This window comes from Grampus griseus (genome assembly GCF_964374135.1).
Source record: "Grampus griseus genome assembly, chromosome: 2".
NCBI lineage: Eukaryota > Metazoa > Chordata > Mammalia > Artiodactyla > Delphinidae > Grampus > Grampus griseus.
In genome coordinates, this window is record NC_139018.1 from 96,208,742 (window position 1) to 96,225,655 (window position 16,914).

A 16,914-nucleotide genomic window follows, 5' to 3' on the forward strand; every position below is an offset into this window, starting at 1 on the left:
GATTTGGCTTGTGGCCACATCACCCTGACCTCTGCTTCTATCACCACATCTTTCTCTCTCTGCTTATATTGTCATATCACCTTCTCTCACCTTGTCATTCCTGCCTCTCTTATAAGGTCTTTTGTGATTATTGTACATTGAATCCACCTGGATAATCCAGGCGACTCTCCCCAACTCAAGACCCTTCACTTAATCACATCTGCAAAATCCCTTCTGCCATGTAAGGTAACATATTCACAGGCTCTGGGGACTGGGACATGGACATCTCTGGGTGGGCCACAGTCTGCCCTCTGGTCCCCAAAGATTCATGTCCATTCTGGGAGCAGGAGATGTACACAGAAGCATAGGTTGGAGAGTCAGAAAGACTTTAAAGATGCCATGCTGCTGAATTCGAAGATGGTGGAAGAAGCCCATAAGTCAGTAAAAGTGGGTGGCTTCTAGAAGAAGGAAAAGGCAAGAGAACAGAATCTCCCCCTAAAGCCTACAGAAGCCCTGCTGACATGTTGACTTTAACCCTGTGAAGACCATTTTGAACTTCTGACCTCTAGAACTGTAAGACTTGTGTTTTATTAAGCCACTAATTTTATGGTGATCTGTTAGGCAGCCATAGGAAATAAATACAGGGGACATAAGACTTTACGCATAGGTAGGTTGGAACTGTTGAAAAATTCTTCTTGAAAGAGGCAGCGCTCCAGTTGGGCCAAGAAAAGTGAGTAGGCTCTGATGGATGAAAAAGAAGATAATCCAGGTAAAGAGTTAACAGAACTCTCTTCTGCATGAGAGTCTGTCCTGTTGACTTACTAGCTCTGTTCCCTTGGAGACTGATAAAGGTAGAATGTTAACTGTTTTACTAAGCAACCTGCTTATGCTAAGAATAACCTCTGATTGCTGAACTGCATCTGGACTGGGAAGAACAATAAATGAAGCAGAAATACATGATAAGAACATCATACTTTGGGTATTCTTAAGTGTGGTCACTTGTACCTGACCATATTCCTTGGGAGCTAGTGCCACCTATGGAGTGTCCAAAAGGTACTGGCTTCCTGACCACAGCCATGTGAATGAGCTTGGAGACAGGCACTCCAGTCCCAGCTAAGCCTTCAGATGACTGCATCCCTGCTGATGACTTCACTGCAACTCAGAGCGAGGACCACCCAGCTAAGCCACTTATGGATTCTTGACCTTCAGAACTGTGTTTTTTTTTTTTACATCTATATTGGAGTATAACTGCTTTACAACGGTGTGTTAGTTTCTGCTTTATAACAAAGTGAATCAATTATACATATACATATGTTTCCATATCTCTTCCCTCTTGCATCTCCCTCACTATCCCACCCCTCTAGGTGGTCACAAAGCACCTAGCTGACCTCCCTGTGCTATGTGGCTGCTTCCCACTAGCTATCTGTTTTACGTTTGGTAGTGTATATATGTCCATGCCACTCTCTCGCTTTGTCATAGCTTACCCTTCCCCCTCCCCATATCCTCAAGTCCATTCTCTAGTAGGTCTGTGTCTTTATTCCTGTCTTACCCCTAGGTTCTTCATGACATTTTTTTTTCTTAGATTCCATATATATGTGTTAGCATATGGTATTTGTCTTTCTCTTTCTGACTTACTTCACTCTGTATGACAGACTCTAGGTCCATCCACCTCACTACAAATAACTCAATTTCGTTTCTTTTTATGGCTGAGTAATATGCCATTGTATATATGTGCCACATCTTCTTTATCCATTCATCAGATGATGGACACTTAGGCTGAGAAACTGTGGGGTTTTTTTGTTTTTTTTTTAACATCTTTATTGGAGTATAATTGCTTTACAATGGTGTGTTAGTTTCTGCTGTATAACAAAGTGAATCAGCTATACATATACATATATCCCCATATCTCCTCCCTCTTGCATCTCCCTCCCACCCTCCCCCTGTCTCATCCCTCTAGGTGGTCACAAAGCACCGAGATGATCTCCCTGTGCTATGCAGCTGCTTCCCACTAGCTGTCTATTTTACATTTGGTAGTATATATAAGTCCATGCCACTCTCTCACTTCGTCCCAGCTTACATTTCCCCTTCCCCATGTCCTTAAGTCCATTCTCTACATCTGCGTCTTTATTCCTGCTAAATTTTGGGATAGTTTGTTATATGATGATAGATACATGATACAGGAAGGAAAGCTGATGTATTCCACTTTAGACACACTGGGTTGGAGGTGATAATAGAAAGGTGAAGGAGTAGTCTTAGAGGCAAAAAGGGACTGGGACTCAGGAAAAGTGAGGAATGGCAGGTGGATTTTGGAAGTCCTTATGTAGTGATGGCAGTTCATTCATTCCAACAATGGGTCACCACTGGGCAATGGGAAGGACAGACATGGTCTCTGCCCTCATGAGGGCAGACTGACCTTTATCATTAATTATTGAAGCGGAAAGATCCTCATTTTTGTTTTGGACATATGAAATGTGAGGTGAGAGCTGAATAAATAATAGTAAAGGAGCTTTTCAAAGAAAGGAATATAGTAAAAAGAACAGAGAACTGAAGATACAGCCTTAGTGATAAAGGTTGGGAGGAAGAAGCAATACTGAACAAAAGAGTAAAGGGAGTTAGAAGAGAGAAGTCAGAAAAGTTCAGTGACACAGAAGCGGGTGAAGGGAGAGAGACCTTCAAGATGGCAGAGAAGTAAGACGTGATCACCTTCCTCCCCACAAATACACCAGAAATACATCTACATGTGGAACAACTCCTACAGAACACCTACTGAATGCTGGCAGAAGACTTCAGACTTTCCAAAAGATATATATATAAATTTTTTCCTTTTTCTCTTTTTGTGAGTGTGTATGTGTATGCTTCTTTGTGTGATTTTTGTCTGTATAGCTTTGCTTTTACCATTTGTCCCAGCATCGTGTCTGTCCATTTTTGTTTTTGTGTATAGTTTTTAGAGCTTGTTATCATTGTTGGATTTGGGTTTTTTTTTTCTTTTTTTTTTTGCAGTACGCGGGCCTCTCACTGTTGTGGCCTCTCCCATTGCGGAGCACAGGTTCCGAATGCGCAGGCTCAGCAGCCATGGCTCACGAGCCCAGCCGCTCCGCGCATGTGGCATCTTCCCGGACCGGGGCACGAACCCGTGTCCCCTGCATCGGCAGGCAGACTCTCAACTACTGCACCACCAGGGAAGCCCTGTATTTGTTTTTTGGTTTGGTTGCTCTCTTCTTTCTTTCTTTTTTTTTAAATTACTTTTTAATTTTTAAAAATTTTTAATAATTTATTTTAATTTTTTATTTTAATAACTTTTTTTTCCTTCTTTCTTTTGTTCTCCCTTTTCTTCTGAGCCGTGTGGCTGACTGCATCTTGGTGCTCCAGCCAGGTGTAAGGCCCGTGCCTCTGAGGTGGGATAGCCGAGTTTAGGACACTGGTCCACCAGATACTTCCCGTCTCCATGTAATATCAAACGGCGAAACATCTCAGAGAGATCTCCATCTCAACGCTAAGACCCAGCTTCACTCAACAACCAGCAAGCTACAGTGCTGGACACCCTATGCCAAACAACTAGCAAGACAGGAACACAACCCCACCCATTAGCAGAGAGGCTGCCTAAAATCATAATAAGGTCTCAGGTACCCTAAAACATACCACTGGACGCAGTCCTGCCCACCAGAAAGACAAGATCCAGCTTTATCCACCATAACACAGGCACCAATCCCTTCCACCAGGAAGCCTACACAACCCACTGAACCAACCTTACCCACTGGGGGCAGACATCGAAAACAACAGGAACTATGAACCTGCAGCCTGTGAAAAGGAGACCCCAAACACAGTAAGTTAAGCAAAATAAGAAGACAGAGAAACACACAGCAGATGAAGGAGTAAGGTAAAAACCCACCAAACCAAACAAATGAAGAGGAAACAGGCAGTCTACCTGAAAAAGAATTCAGAGTAGTGATAGTAAAGATGATCCAAAATCTTGGAAATAGAATGGAGAAAATACAAGAAACGTTTAACAAGGACCTAGAAGAACTAAAGCAAACAATGATGAACAACACAATAAATGAAATTAACACTCTCTAGAAGGAATCAATAGCAGAATAACTGAGGCAGAAGAATGGATAAGTGACCTGGAAGATAAAATAGTGGAAATAACTGCTGCAGAGCAGAATAAAGAATGAAGAGAACAGAAGACAGTCTCAGAGACCTCTGGGACAACATCAAACATACCATCATTTGAATTATAGGGGTCCCAGAAGAAGAAGAGAAAAAGAAAGGGACTGAGAAAATATTTGAAGAGATTATAGTTGAAAACTTCCCTAATATGGGAAAGGAAATAGTCAATCAAGTCCAGGAAGCACAGAGAGTCCCATGCAGGACACATCCAAGGAGAAACATGCTAGAACATATATTAATCAAACTTTCAAAAATTAACATCAAAGAAAAAATATTAAAAGCAGCAAGGTAAAAACAACAAATAACAAACAAGGGAATCCCCATAAGGTTAACAGCTAATCTTTCAGCAGAAACTCTGCAAGCCAGAGGGAGTGGCAGGACATATTTAAAGTGATGAAAGGGAAAAACCTACAACCAAGATTACTCTACCCAGCAAGGATCTCATTCAGATTCGACAGAAAAATTGAAACCTTTACAGACAAGCAAAAGCTAAGAGAATTCATCACCACCAAACCAGCTTTACAACAAATGCTAAAGGAGCTTCTCTAGGCAAGAAACACAAGAGAAGGAAAAGACCTAAAATAACAAACCCAAAACAATTAAGAAAATGGTAATAGGAACATACATACTGATAACTACCTTAAGTGTAAATGGATTAAATGCACCAACCAAAAGACATAGACTGGCTGAATGGATACAGTAACAGGACCCGTATATATGCTGTCTACAAGAGACCCACTTCAGACCTAGGGACACATACAGACTGAAAGTGAGGGGATGGAAAAAGTTATTCCATGCAAATGGAAAGCAAAAGAAAGCTGGAGTAGCAATTCTCATATCAGACAAAATAGACTTTAATACAAAGAGTATTACAAGAGACAAAGAAGGACACTACGTAATGATCAAGGGATCAATCAAAGAAGAAGACATAACAATTGTAAACATTTATGCACCCAACATAGGAGCACCTCAATACATAAGGCAACTGCTAACAGCCATAAAAGAGGAAATCAACAGTAACACAATCATAGTAGGGAACTTCAACACCCCACTTTCACCAATGGACAGATCATCCAAAATGAAAATAAATAAGGAAACACAAGCTTTAAATGATGCATTAAACACAATGGACTTAATTGATATTTATAGGACATTCCATCCAAAAACAACAGAATACACTTTCTTCTCAAGTGCTCATAGAACATTCTCCAGTATAGATCATATCTTGGGTCACAAATGAAGCACTGGTAAATTTAAGAAAATTGAAATTGTATCAAGTATCTTATCCAACCATGACTATCAATTACAGGGAAAAAAATCTGTAAAAAATACAAACACATGGAGGCTAAACAACAAACTACTAAATAACCAAAAGATCACTGAAGAAGTCAAAGAGGAAATCAAAAAATACCTAGAAACAAATGACAATGAAAACACAATGACCCATAACCTATGGGATGCAGCAAAGGCAGTTCTAAGAGGGAAGTTTATAGCAATACAATCCTACCTTAAGAAACAAGAAACATCTCAAATAAACAACCCAACCTTACAATTAAAGCAATTAGAAAAAGAAGAACAAAAAACCCCCAAACCTAGCAGAAGGAAAGAAATCATAAAGATCAGATCAGAAATAAATGAAAAACAAATGAAGGAAACAACAGCAAAGATCAATAAACTAAAAGCTGGTTTTTTGAGAAGATAAACAAAATTGATAAACCATTAGCTAGACTCATCAAGGAAAAAAGGGAGAAGACTCAAATCAATAGAATTAGAAATGAAAAAGCAGAAGTAACAACTGACACTGCAAAAATACAAAGGATCATGAGAGATTACTACAAGCAACTGTATACCAATAAAATGGACAACCTGGAATAAATGGACAAATTCTTAGAAAAGCACAACCTTCCGAGACTGAACCAGGAAGAAATAGAAAATATAAACAGGCCAGTCACAAACACTGAAGTTGAGACTGTGATTAAAAATCTTCCAATAACCAAAAGCCCAGGACCAGATGGCTTCACAGGAGAATTCTATCAAATATTTAGAGAAGAGCTAACACCTGTCCTTCTCAAAATCTTCCAAAATATAGCAGAGGGAGGAACACTCCCAAACTCATTCTATGAGGCCACAATCACCCTGATACTAAAACCAGACAAAGATGTCACAAAGAAAGAAAACTACAGGCCAATATCACTGATGAACATAGATGCAAAAGTTCTCAGCAAAATACTAGCAAACAGAATCCAACAGCACATTAAAAGGATCATACACCATGATCAAGTGGGGTTTATCCCAGGAATGCAAGGATTATTCAAAATATGCAAATCAACCAATATGATAAACCATATTAACAAATTGAAGGAGAAAAACTATATGATCATCTCAATAGATGCAGAAAAAACTTTCAACAAAATTCAACACCCATTTATGATAAACACCCTCCAGAAAGTAGGCATAGAGGGAACTTACCTCAACATAATGAATGCCATATGTGACAAACCCACAGCCAACATCATTTTCAATGGTGAAAAACTGAAACCATTTCCTCTAAGATCAGGAAAAGACAAGGTTGCCCACTCTCACCACTATTATTCAACATAGTTTTGGAAGCTTTAGCCACAGCAATCAGAGAAGAAAAAGAAATAAAAGGAATCCAAATCAGAAAAGAAGAAGTACAACTGTCACTGTTTGCAGATGACATGATACTATACATAGAGAATCCTAAAGATGCTACCAGAAAACTACTAGAGCTAATCAATGAATTTGGTAAAGTAGCAGGATACAAAATTAATGCACAGAAATCTCTCGCATTCCTATACACTAATGATGAAAAATCTGAAGGAGAAATTAAGGAAACACTCCCATTTACCATCGCAACAAAAATAATAAAATATCTAGGAATAAACCTACTAAGGAGACAAAAGACCTGTATGCAGAAAATTATAAGACACTGATGAAAGAAATTAAAGATGATACAAACAGATGGAGAGATATACCATGTTCTTGGATTGGAAGAATCAACACTGTGAAAATGACTCTACTACCCAAAGCAATCTACAGATTCAATGCAATCCCTATCAAACTACCAATGGCATTTTTCACAGAACTAGAACAACAAATCTCACAATTTGTATGGAGACACAAAAGACCCTGAATAGCCAAAGAAATCTTGAGAAAGAAAAACGGAGCTGGAGGAATCAGCCTCCCGGACTTCAGATTATACTACTTAAAGCTACAGTAATCAAGACAGTATGGTACTGGCACAAAAACAGGAATATAGGTAAATGGAACAGGATAGAAAGCCCAGAGATAAGCCCATGCACATATTGTCGCCTTATTTTTGATAAAGGAGGCAAGAATACATGATGGAGAAAAGACAGCCTCTTCAATAAGTGGTGCTGGCAAAACTGGACAGCTACATGTAAAAGAATGAAATTAGGACACTCCCTAACACCATACACAAAAATAAACTCAAAATGGATTAAAGACCTAAATGTAAGGCCAGACACTATAAAACTCTTAGAGGAAAACATAGGCAGAACACTCTATGACATAAATCACAGCAAGATCCTTTTCCACCCATCTCCTAAAGATATGGAAATAAAAACAAACAAATGGGACCTAATGAAACTTAAAAGCTTTTGCACAGCAAAGGAAACCATAAACAAGACCAAAAGACAACCCTTAAAATGGGAGAAAATATTTGCAAATGAAGCAACTGACAAAGGATTAATCTCCAAAATTTACAAGCAGCTCACACAGCTCAATAACAAAAAAACAAACAACCCAATCCAAAAATGGGCAGAAGACCTAAACAGACATTTCTCCAAAGAAGATATACAGATTGCCAACAAACACATGAAAGAATGCTCAACATCATTAATCATTGGAGAAATGCAAATCAAAACTACAATGAGAGATCATCTCACACCGGTCAGAATGGCCATCATCAGAAAGTCTAGAAACAATAAATGCTGGAGAGGGTGTGGAGAAAAGGGAACCCTCTTGCACTGTTGGTGGGAATGTAAATTGATACAGCCACTATGGAGATCGGTATGGAGGTTCCTTAAAAAACTAAAAATAGAACTACCATGTGACCCAGCAATCCCACTACTGGGCATATACCCTGAGAAAACCATAATTCAAAAAGAGTAATGTACCAAAATGTTCATTGCAGCTCTATTTACAATAGCCAGGACATGGAGGCAACCTAGGTGTCCATCATCGGATGAATGGATAGAGAAGATGTGGCCCACGTATACAATGGAATATTACTCAGCCATGAAAAGAAATGAAATTGAGATATTCGTAGTGAGGTAGATGGACCTAGAGTCTGTCATACAGAGTGACGTAAGTCAGAAAGGAAAAACAAATACCATATGCTAACACATATATATGGAATCTAAGAGAAAAAAAAAAGGTCATTAAGAACCTAGGGGTAAGATGGGAATAAAGACACAGACCTACTAGAGAATGGACTTGAGGATATGGGGAGGGGGAAGGGTAAGCTGTGACAAAGTAAGAGAGTGGCATGGACATATATACACTACCAAACGTAAAACAGATAGCTAGTGGGAAGCAGCCGCATAGCACGGGGAGATCAGCTCGGTGGTGTGGGGGTGGGATAGGGAGGGTGGGAGGAAGGGAGATGCAAGAGGGAAGAGATATGGGAACATATGTATATGTATAACTGATTCACTTTGTTATAAAGCAGAAACTAACACACCATTGTAAAGCAATTATACTCCAATGAAGATGTTAAAAAAAAAAAAAGAGTCATGTACCACAATGTTCATTGCAGCTCTATTTACAATAGCCAGGACATGGAAGCAACCTAAGTGCCCATCAGCAGATGAATGGACAAAGAAGATGTGGCACATATATATAATGGAATATTACTCAGCCATAAAAAGAAACAAAATTGAGTTATTTGTAGTGAGGTGGATGGACGTAGATTCTGTCATACAGAGTGAAGTAAGTCAGAAAGAGAAAAACAAATACCGTGTGCTAACACATATATATGGAATCTAATAAAGAAAAAACAAATGGTTCTGAAGAACCTAGGGGCAGGACAGGAATAAAGATGCAGATGGAGAGAATGGACTTGAGGACATGCAGAGGGGGAAGGGTAAGCTGGGACAAAGTGAGAGAGTAGCATGGACATATATACACTACCAAATGTAAAATAGATAGCTAGTGGGCAGCAGCCACATAGCACAGGGAGATCAGCTCAGTGCTTTGTGACCACCTAGAAGGGTGAGATAGGGAGGGTGGGAGGGAGACGCAAGAGGGAGGAGATATGGGGATATATGTATATGTATAGCTAATTCACTTTGTTATACAGCAGAAACTAACACACCATTGTAAGGCAACTGTACTCCAATAAAGATGTAAAAAAAAATGAAGCGGGTGAAGGAAAGAAAGGCTGAGGGTCCTTTTCCCAGGAGCTCACGAGGACACTCAGTGTGCAGTTCAGTCCATGTTTAGGACTGCTGTCCAGCTTCTTAGTTGTCTACTTCTTTTTTCTAATAGAAACTGGGATATTGATTCCATGTCACTGAGAGAGGAAATAAATTTTAAAGCCATTAAATTTGAAACTTTTTCACAGTTTCATTTTTACAAGGAGAGAGCTAACAGAGAAAGAGGTTAAAAGCAGTCATTCCAGGGTGTCCCTTACAATTGCATGAGCATATCTGGTATCATCTGAGAGGTGGTGAGCTATCTTCCTGCCTTGAAGGATCCTTCCATTAGCCCATCACTGAGCCCCAAATCCACCAGTTGAGACCCATTCCTTTGGTTTTCAAATTCTTTGGACCACATCAGGAAATAACATGTCAACACATGTGGACCTTAGCTGAAAGTTCAAAAAATAGGAAACTGAATGTTATTTTTCCTACCTTTTTCAATTGTCTTGGTTAGAGTCTTCACTTGATCTTGTAACTTTTTAATCACTCTGTCCTTCATGTCTAACACTTCTTCAAGATCCTACAGAAATCAAAAGAAACAAGGACATGAGCTCAGAAGCATCTTTACCTATTTTTTAAAATTTATTTTTAAATTTATTTTTTTATTTTTGGCTGTGCTGGGTCTTCATTTCTGTGCGAGGGCATTCTCTAGTTGCGGCAAGCCGGGGCCACTCTTCATCGCGGTGCGCGGGCCTCTCACTATCGCAGCCTCTCTTGTTGCGGAGCACAGGCTCCAGACGCGCAGGCTCCGTAGCTGTGGCTCACGGGCCTAGCTCCTCCGCGGCATGTGGGATCTTCCCAGACCAGGGCTCGAACCTGTGTCCCCTGCATTGGCAGGCAGATTCTCAACCACTGCACCACCAACGAAGCCCCTTAACCTATTTTTTGATAATAGCTTTACTGAGCTATAATTCACATACCAAACAGTTCACCCATTTGAAGTGTACACTCAATGGTTTTTAGTATACTCAGTTGTGCAACCATCACTATCATCTAATTCCAGAATATTTTCATCACATCAGAAAGAAACATGTAACTTTTAGCTGGCACCCCTTTCTCCTCCTATTCCTTTCTAGCCCTTGGCAACCACTAACCTACCTTCTGTGTCTACATATTTGCCTGTTCTGGACATTTAATATACATGGAATCATACAATGTGTGGCCTTTCATGTTTGGCTTCTTTCAGTTGCCATAATGTTTTCAAGGCTCATCCATGCTATAGCAGGTATCAGTACTTCACTCCTTTTCGTGGCTGAATAATATCCTATTGTACGGATAGACCTCAGTTAACTTGATCTAATTTTCCCTTAATAAAGTAATGCCCATTGTAGAGAATTTAAAAATATGCATGTGAGCAAATGGGCTCTCTGGATGTCAGAAGCTGCAGGCGGAGAAACTTCAGAGATTTGGGTCCTGGCTTTGCGTCTCCTTCCTGATAAGGGGGTGGCCCAGCCTATGCTGAATTTGGCTCAAGAACCAGGAGAGTCTTGGATGCCTATAAATATTTCCTATAAAGGGCAGAGAGTGTTTAGGTTCTTCCTGAATTCCAAGGGCTTTGACACAGAAAGGATTCAGGCTTCTCTGCTCCAGCAATGCCTACCACGCAGTCAGTCACTGCAGCTTGGGTTCTCGGGTGACTCTCAGAGCCAAGGGAAGTTGTGCTGTGTCTACTCAGTGGCCACCTGTCCCCACTACAGTTCTGTGTCTCTGTTAAACACATGAGGAACTTTATCTGGCCTTACAAGTGGGGAGGTGGGTACAGTTTCTTCCTTTCTATTTCAGCTTATTTTATAATATATCTAATAATAAAAAAGTTACCCATCAATCCTGGAGAACTTGGAGGAAATCACTGTTCACATTTTGATTTATTTCATTGTTTTTTTCCCCCTAATATGGCACATATACATTGTATAAAATTGGGTCACACTGCATGTAAAGTTTTACATCCTATGTTTCTCTCTCATTATATTGCAGATATTTCCCTCCGTCACTGATATTATACCAAACTGTCATTTTAATGGCTAAGTCATATGATACATAATCACTTAATCTACCCACTACTGTTGGACATCCTTTTATTTACTTATTTTTTCTGTGACTAATAACACTATTAGTCTCACTTGTGGGCAAAATCGCCACCTAAGATATAGAAATTATATTCTTTTGTTGCATATTCATCTATTCACTTGTAACACTGAAGCTACTGACCGGTTCAGGAATAGTGTGTTAGAACGAACACGTAGATATGACTGGTCCCCAGCTCCATGCACTGGGGAAGAAACAGGTCCAGCCCTTCCCTGCCTGGGAGGAGAGCCATACACACGAGGTGGGGGGCTCCTGAGGAGGGGCACTGAGTGGGACCTCACTCCTCCCGCAGCATCAGAAACAAACTCACACAAATCCCACACAACTCAGGGATTGACAACACCCAGAGCCACATGCTCACAGCTGAGTGAAGGCTCACACAGGACAAGATGTGCAACACACATGATCACCCACCTACCCTCTCCCTCACCACTGGCTCCTGCTGAGACCCCAGGGACACACACGCAGACACAGCGGCAGAAGGTGGGACAGCCTCTCACATTTAGCAGGCAGTTGCTTATCCAGTGTGATTTGAGAAACTTATTCTCTGAGAAAGCTGTACCCCTCCTCAAAAAAGATGGTCATCATCCAGGTGCCCTGACTGGAGTGTGTTACTTCCTATTAAATGTTAAACTCTGTGGATTCCTCTTCAAAGTTAAATCCTGACATGGCAAAATGTGATTTTACCCTACCATGTTTTTTTCTTGTGAGATAGGAAATGGGGGACCCTGAGGACAGGGAGCAGGGCCTGTGGACATGTGCAGGCTGACCAATGCCTGGGTGAGCCCTCCCCTGGTCATGGTCTTGGAGGTTGCCAGGCCAGGAAGGGGCCTGTGAGCATCCACCTCCCAGGAAAGCACCCAGTCTGCTACTTCGGTGCTTCTCATTCTTGTGGGTTTCACACACCAATAAAATTTCAAAAGAACGGCTAGAAGCTGACAGAGTTGCCAAATATCATTTTGACAAGGGCATTGACAATCTGATGAAGACTCTCACAAGTTAAAAAGTTAGTCATCGGCTTCCCTGGTGGCACAGTGGTTGAGAGTCCGCCTGCCAATGCGGGGGACACGGGTTTGTGCCCCGGTCCGGGAAGATCCCACATGCCACGGAGCGGCTGGGCCCGTGAGCCATGGCCGCTGAGCCTGCACGTCCGGAGCCTGTGCTCCACCAAGGGAGAGGCCACAACAGTGAGAGGTCCGCAAACCACAAAAAAAAAAAAAAAAAAAGTTAGTCATCTACTATCATGATCATTGCATAGAAGAACATTTTGACTCTGAAAACTGCAGGAAGGGCACACACCCCCAGAAGCAAGCAGAGGCCTTTGTTGGGGTAAGCTCTGCTCAGAGAAGGTCACACATCAGCCTATCACCCTCAAGGTGCTCTGGGCCAGGGCGTCGTCATCTCAGATGGGTGCCGTCCATGGGACAGTGCTCAGGTCCTCACCACCTGTCCTCTCTCAGCCCTCGTCAATCCCCAGGCTCCCCTGAGGCAGCTGTAACCTCAGAGACCACCTGTCCTTTGAGATAAGGAAACAGACTGCTCTGGTGGGAGGCAGATGCTGCTCATCGGATGCTTTAGATGGCCTGACCCCCTTCAGTGATGCCTGCATATGCAGGCATCACTTATCAACAAGTGACAAAACTCCTCACCCTGTGCTCCACAGTGAGGCGAGATGCTTCCTGCCGGAAACTACTCTTGACTTCACTTTCAGTTTCAAATTGTTTCCTCAAGTGCTCGCTGGCCTCCTGCATTTCTTGAATCTTATCCATCAGCTTCTCTTTCTCTTTGGTATACATTTCATTTGGGGCTCCTATGGTTCTGAGAAAAGGATTAGGAAATTTTGGTATCAGTCTGACCGTCATGGAAGTGTCTCTCATTGTCACAGCAAGCAGTGATATTTCCAAAGATGGCAAAATACTTTGGCCACTTCATGTGTAAAGCAAGTGGTACCTGAATAGGGGAGTGCTCAAAGTGGGAGGAAGAGACCAGGGTTCGTGAGGTATAAAAGTCCACGTCTGCTCCAGTCTCCTTAACCTGATGAGAAGGTCTTGTCCCCACCTGCCTACACCCTTTGGCTGCTCCCACAGGACATCCCTACCCACTTACACCCTTATGACCAAAAGCTCGATAATTGTCTCCTTTGTGAAAAGACTGGGAACAGGTACTCCAAAACCCAGCGATCAGAGAGAGAAGAAAAACCCATCCAAAGAGTTCCAAAATGGTGCTCACCACTTTCCTACTGTTTTGGGTCCTCATTTGGCCCCAATCCTACCAAAGAAGTCACATGATGAAAAATGCTCTCTGGGTGGGACATAGAGTGTCCATTTACTGTTCTTAAAATCAAGTATCTCAAGGATTTTTAAATTGGAATGGAACACTGATGACAAATTTGACATCTATTCCTCGGATGATTTAAATAATAATATGGGAGTCAATTTTAATCTGATGAGGATGACTTAGAAATGACTGTGAATAAAATTCACGGTGAAGAAGTCAGGGTAACTGACTTCTCTGAAGATTATAAAGTTTTACAAAATATTTTTACCATACAAAACTGCAATCTAATCTAAGCTATAAAAAATATTATTTGATATAAGCAATGTTTTGTGGTATGGAAAAACATTAGGATATAAAATGGTACCTTACTAATGAGTGTGAAACTCTAAAACTGTAATTCTAACTTGAGTTATGTATAAATAAGTAAATCTATATTTTATTACAAAAGCATTGAATTAAAATAGCTTCAAAAACATTTTTAGAAAAGGGAACCCTCTTGCACTGTTGGTGTGAATGTAAATTGATACAACCACTATGGAGAACAGTAATGGAGGTTCCTTAAAAAACTAAAAATAGAATTACCATATGACCCAGTAATCCCACTACTGGGCATATACCCTGAGAAAACCATAATTCAAAAAGAGTCATGTACCACAATGTTCACTGCAGCACTATTTACAATAGCCAGGACATGGAAGCAACCTAAGTGTCCATCAACAGATGAATGGATAAAGAAGATGTGGCACATATATACAATGGAATATCACTCAGCCATAAAAAGAAATGAAACTGAGTTATTTGTAGTGAGGTGGATGGAACTAGAGTCTGTCATACAGAGTGAAGTCAGTCAGAAAGAGAAAAACAAATACCGTATGCTAACGCATATATATGGAATCTAAAAAAAAAATGGTTCTGATGAACCTAGGGGCAGGACAGGAATAAAGACATAGATGTAGAGAATGGACTTGAGGACATGAGGAGGGGGAAGGGTAAGCTGGGACAAAGTGAGAGAGTAGCATTGACATATATACACTACCAAATGTAAAACAGATAGCTAGTGGGAAGCAGCCGCATAGCACAGGGAGATCAGCTGGGTGCTTTGTGACCACCTAGAGGGGTGGGATAGGGTGGGTGGGAGGGAGAAGCAAGAGGGAGGAGATATGAGGATATAGGTATACATACAGCTGATTCACTTTGTTATACAGCAGAAACTAACACACCATTGTAAAGCAATTATACTCCAATAAAGATGTTAAAAAAAAAAACCAAAAAACAAAAAACCCCATCATTTTTTAAAAAGTATCTCAACAAGCTGGTGGCAAAACATTTTCCTCACAAGGCTCTACCAGGCCCTCTGTTGGTCAGGATGTAATTTGGGGGGTTTATCGATGAAGATTCTCTATCAACATGGATTTTAAGCCTTACCCTAAGTGGTCTGCTGAGAGAGAAACTGTTCTCTTTCACATGATCTTATGTTATCAATTTTTTCTGAAGAGATAATTCATGTGTATGGCATAATGTTCTAGGGGTATAAAAGTCTACACAGTGAAAAGTAAGTGTCCTCCCTCCCCTATGCACCAGCCACCCAGTTACCCTCCCTGCAGGCAACCAATGTTTTGTTTCATTTCTCATACACTCTCCCAGAGAAGGGTGTGTGTGTGTGTACACAAGTATTTCTTTTCCTCACACTTGAATGCTAACAAATTATATATCTTAATTAACACCTTGCTTCTTTGGTTTAATAACCTTTCTTTGGTATCACCCACAATTTCAGAAAAGAAAAGCATTACATGAACGTGAACCTGAGGTACATGCACAATGATACTTACTTTCTTTGTGTTCCTTCCTCTTCCTGATTGTGATTCAACTGATTAGACAACTCTTCTAGTTTTCCTATAATGAGAAGAACTATCAGTCCTTTGGTGGCCATGTCACTGCATTCTGACTTGGGTTTGGCCGTATTTTCATATTTTCAGTTATCGGGGTTCTAAACTGTACCCAGCTACAGATTAGGTTTTATGTGGTCTGAACAGTGTTTAAAAACTTTTCAAGCCATTATTTAAAAATTGTGATATTTCACATAAAAACCTGGATTTCTGGTTTTTCTTTAAAAATAGGAATATCAAGCAATACTGGGGCCCGAATTCTTACTTGCCAACAATCAACGGACCCTGGAAGCAGCTGCCGCCTTTAAATGCCATGAACCTTAATGTACTGTCCACCCAGCCCACTTCTCACTTTTTTTTTTTTTTTTCCAGTACGTGGGCCTCTCACTGTTGTGGCCTCTCCCGTTGCGGAGCACAGGCTGCGGACGCGCAGGCTCAGCGGCCATGGCTCACGGGCCCAGCCGCTCCGCGGCATGTGGGATCTTCCCGGACCGGGGCACGAACCCGTGTCCCCTGCATCGGCAGGCGGACTCTCAACCACTGCGCCACCAGGGAAGCCCCCACTTCTCACATTTATGTCACCTGCCTGACTCCATGGAGAATCAGTTTGATGATGATTTTTTTGGTCATTTCCTGGATACAGGAAACCATTAAAAGCAGCTTCATGAGGGTTCCAGTTACCTTTCATGTTTTCAGCTTGTTCATTCAGGCGGATTTCAAGATCTTGCTTCTGTTTCTCCAGTTCTGCAATTTGCTGTTTAAAGTCTGGGATCATCTTTAGAGAAGAATTAGAAATATTAGAATACTTTCACGTATAAACTTTAAAATCTCAGAGCTGCTCAGAAGCAAACTAAACTGTCTAGGTCATTAACCCCATGGAACATACGTCTAGTATAGTTGTGTAAGAGAGCTAGCCAAAGCATAGACTGGATTGATGCAATTTTTTTTTTTTTTTTTTTAACCTCAAGACCTATATAGTCACAAGAAACACCAGCATGCTCAGGGTGAGCGGTTCTCACATAGCTACAACCTCCACATCTCCAAGGTCTCCTGGA

At 41.1% G+C, this 16,914-nt stretch overlaps 1 protein-coding gene across 1 annotated transcript in view; it reads right to left on the reverse strand.

Annotated features, from left to right (window-relative positions):
* Positions 1–16,914, reverse strand: part of MYO5C (myosin VC) — a gene marked incomplete at both ends in the record, with an annotated part of 116,250 nt that overhangs the window by 25,724 nt on the left and 73,612 nt on the right. The window contains 4 exons of the mRNA XM_082649405.1: positions 10,044–10,131; positions 13,346–13,514; positions 15,803–15,866; positions 16,541–16,634. Of these exons, the coding sequence (XP_082505531.1) occupies positions 10,044–10,131; positions 13,346–13,514; positions 15,803–15,866; positions 16,541–16,634 (415 nt within the window). The remainder of the gene's footprint in view (positions 1–10,043; positions 10,132–13,345; positions 13,515–15,802; positions 15,867–16,540; positions 16,635–16,914) is intronic.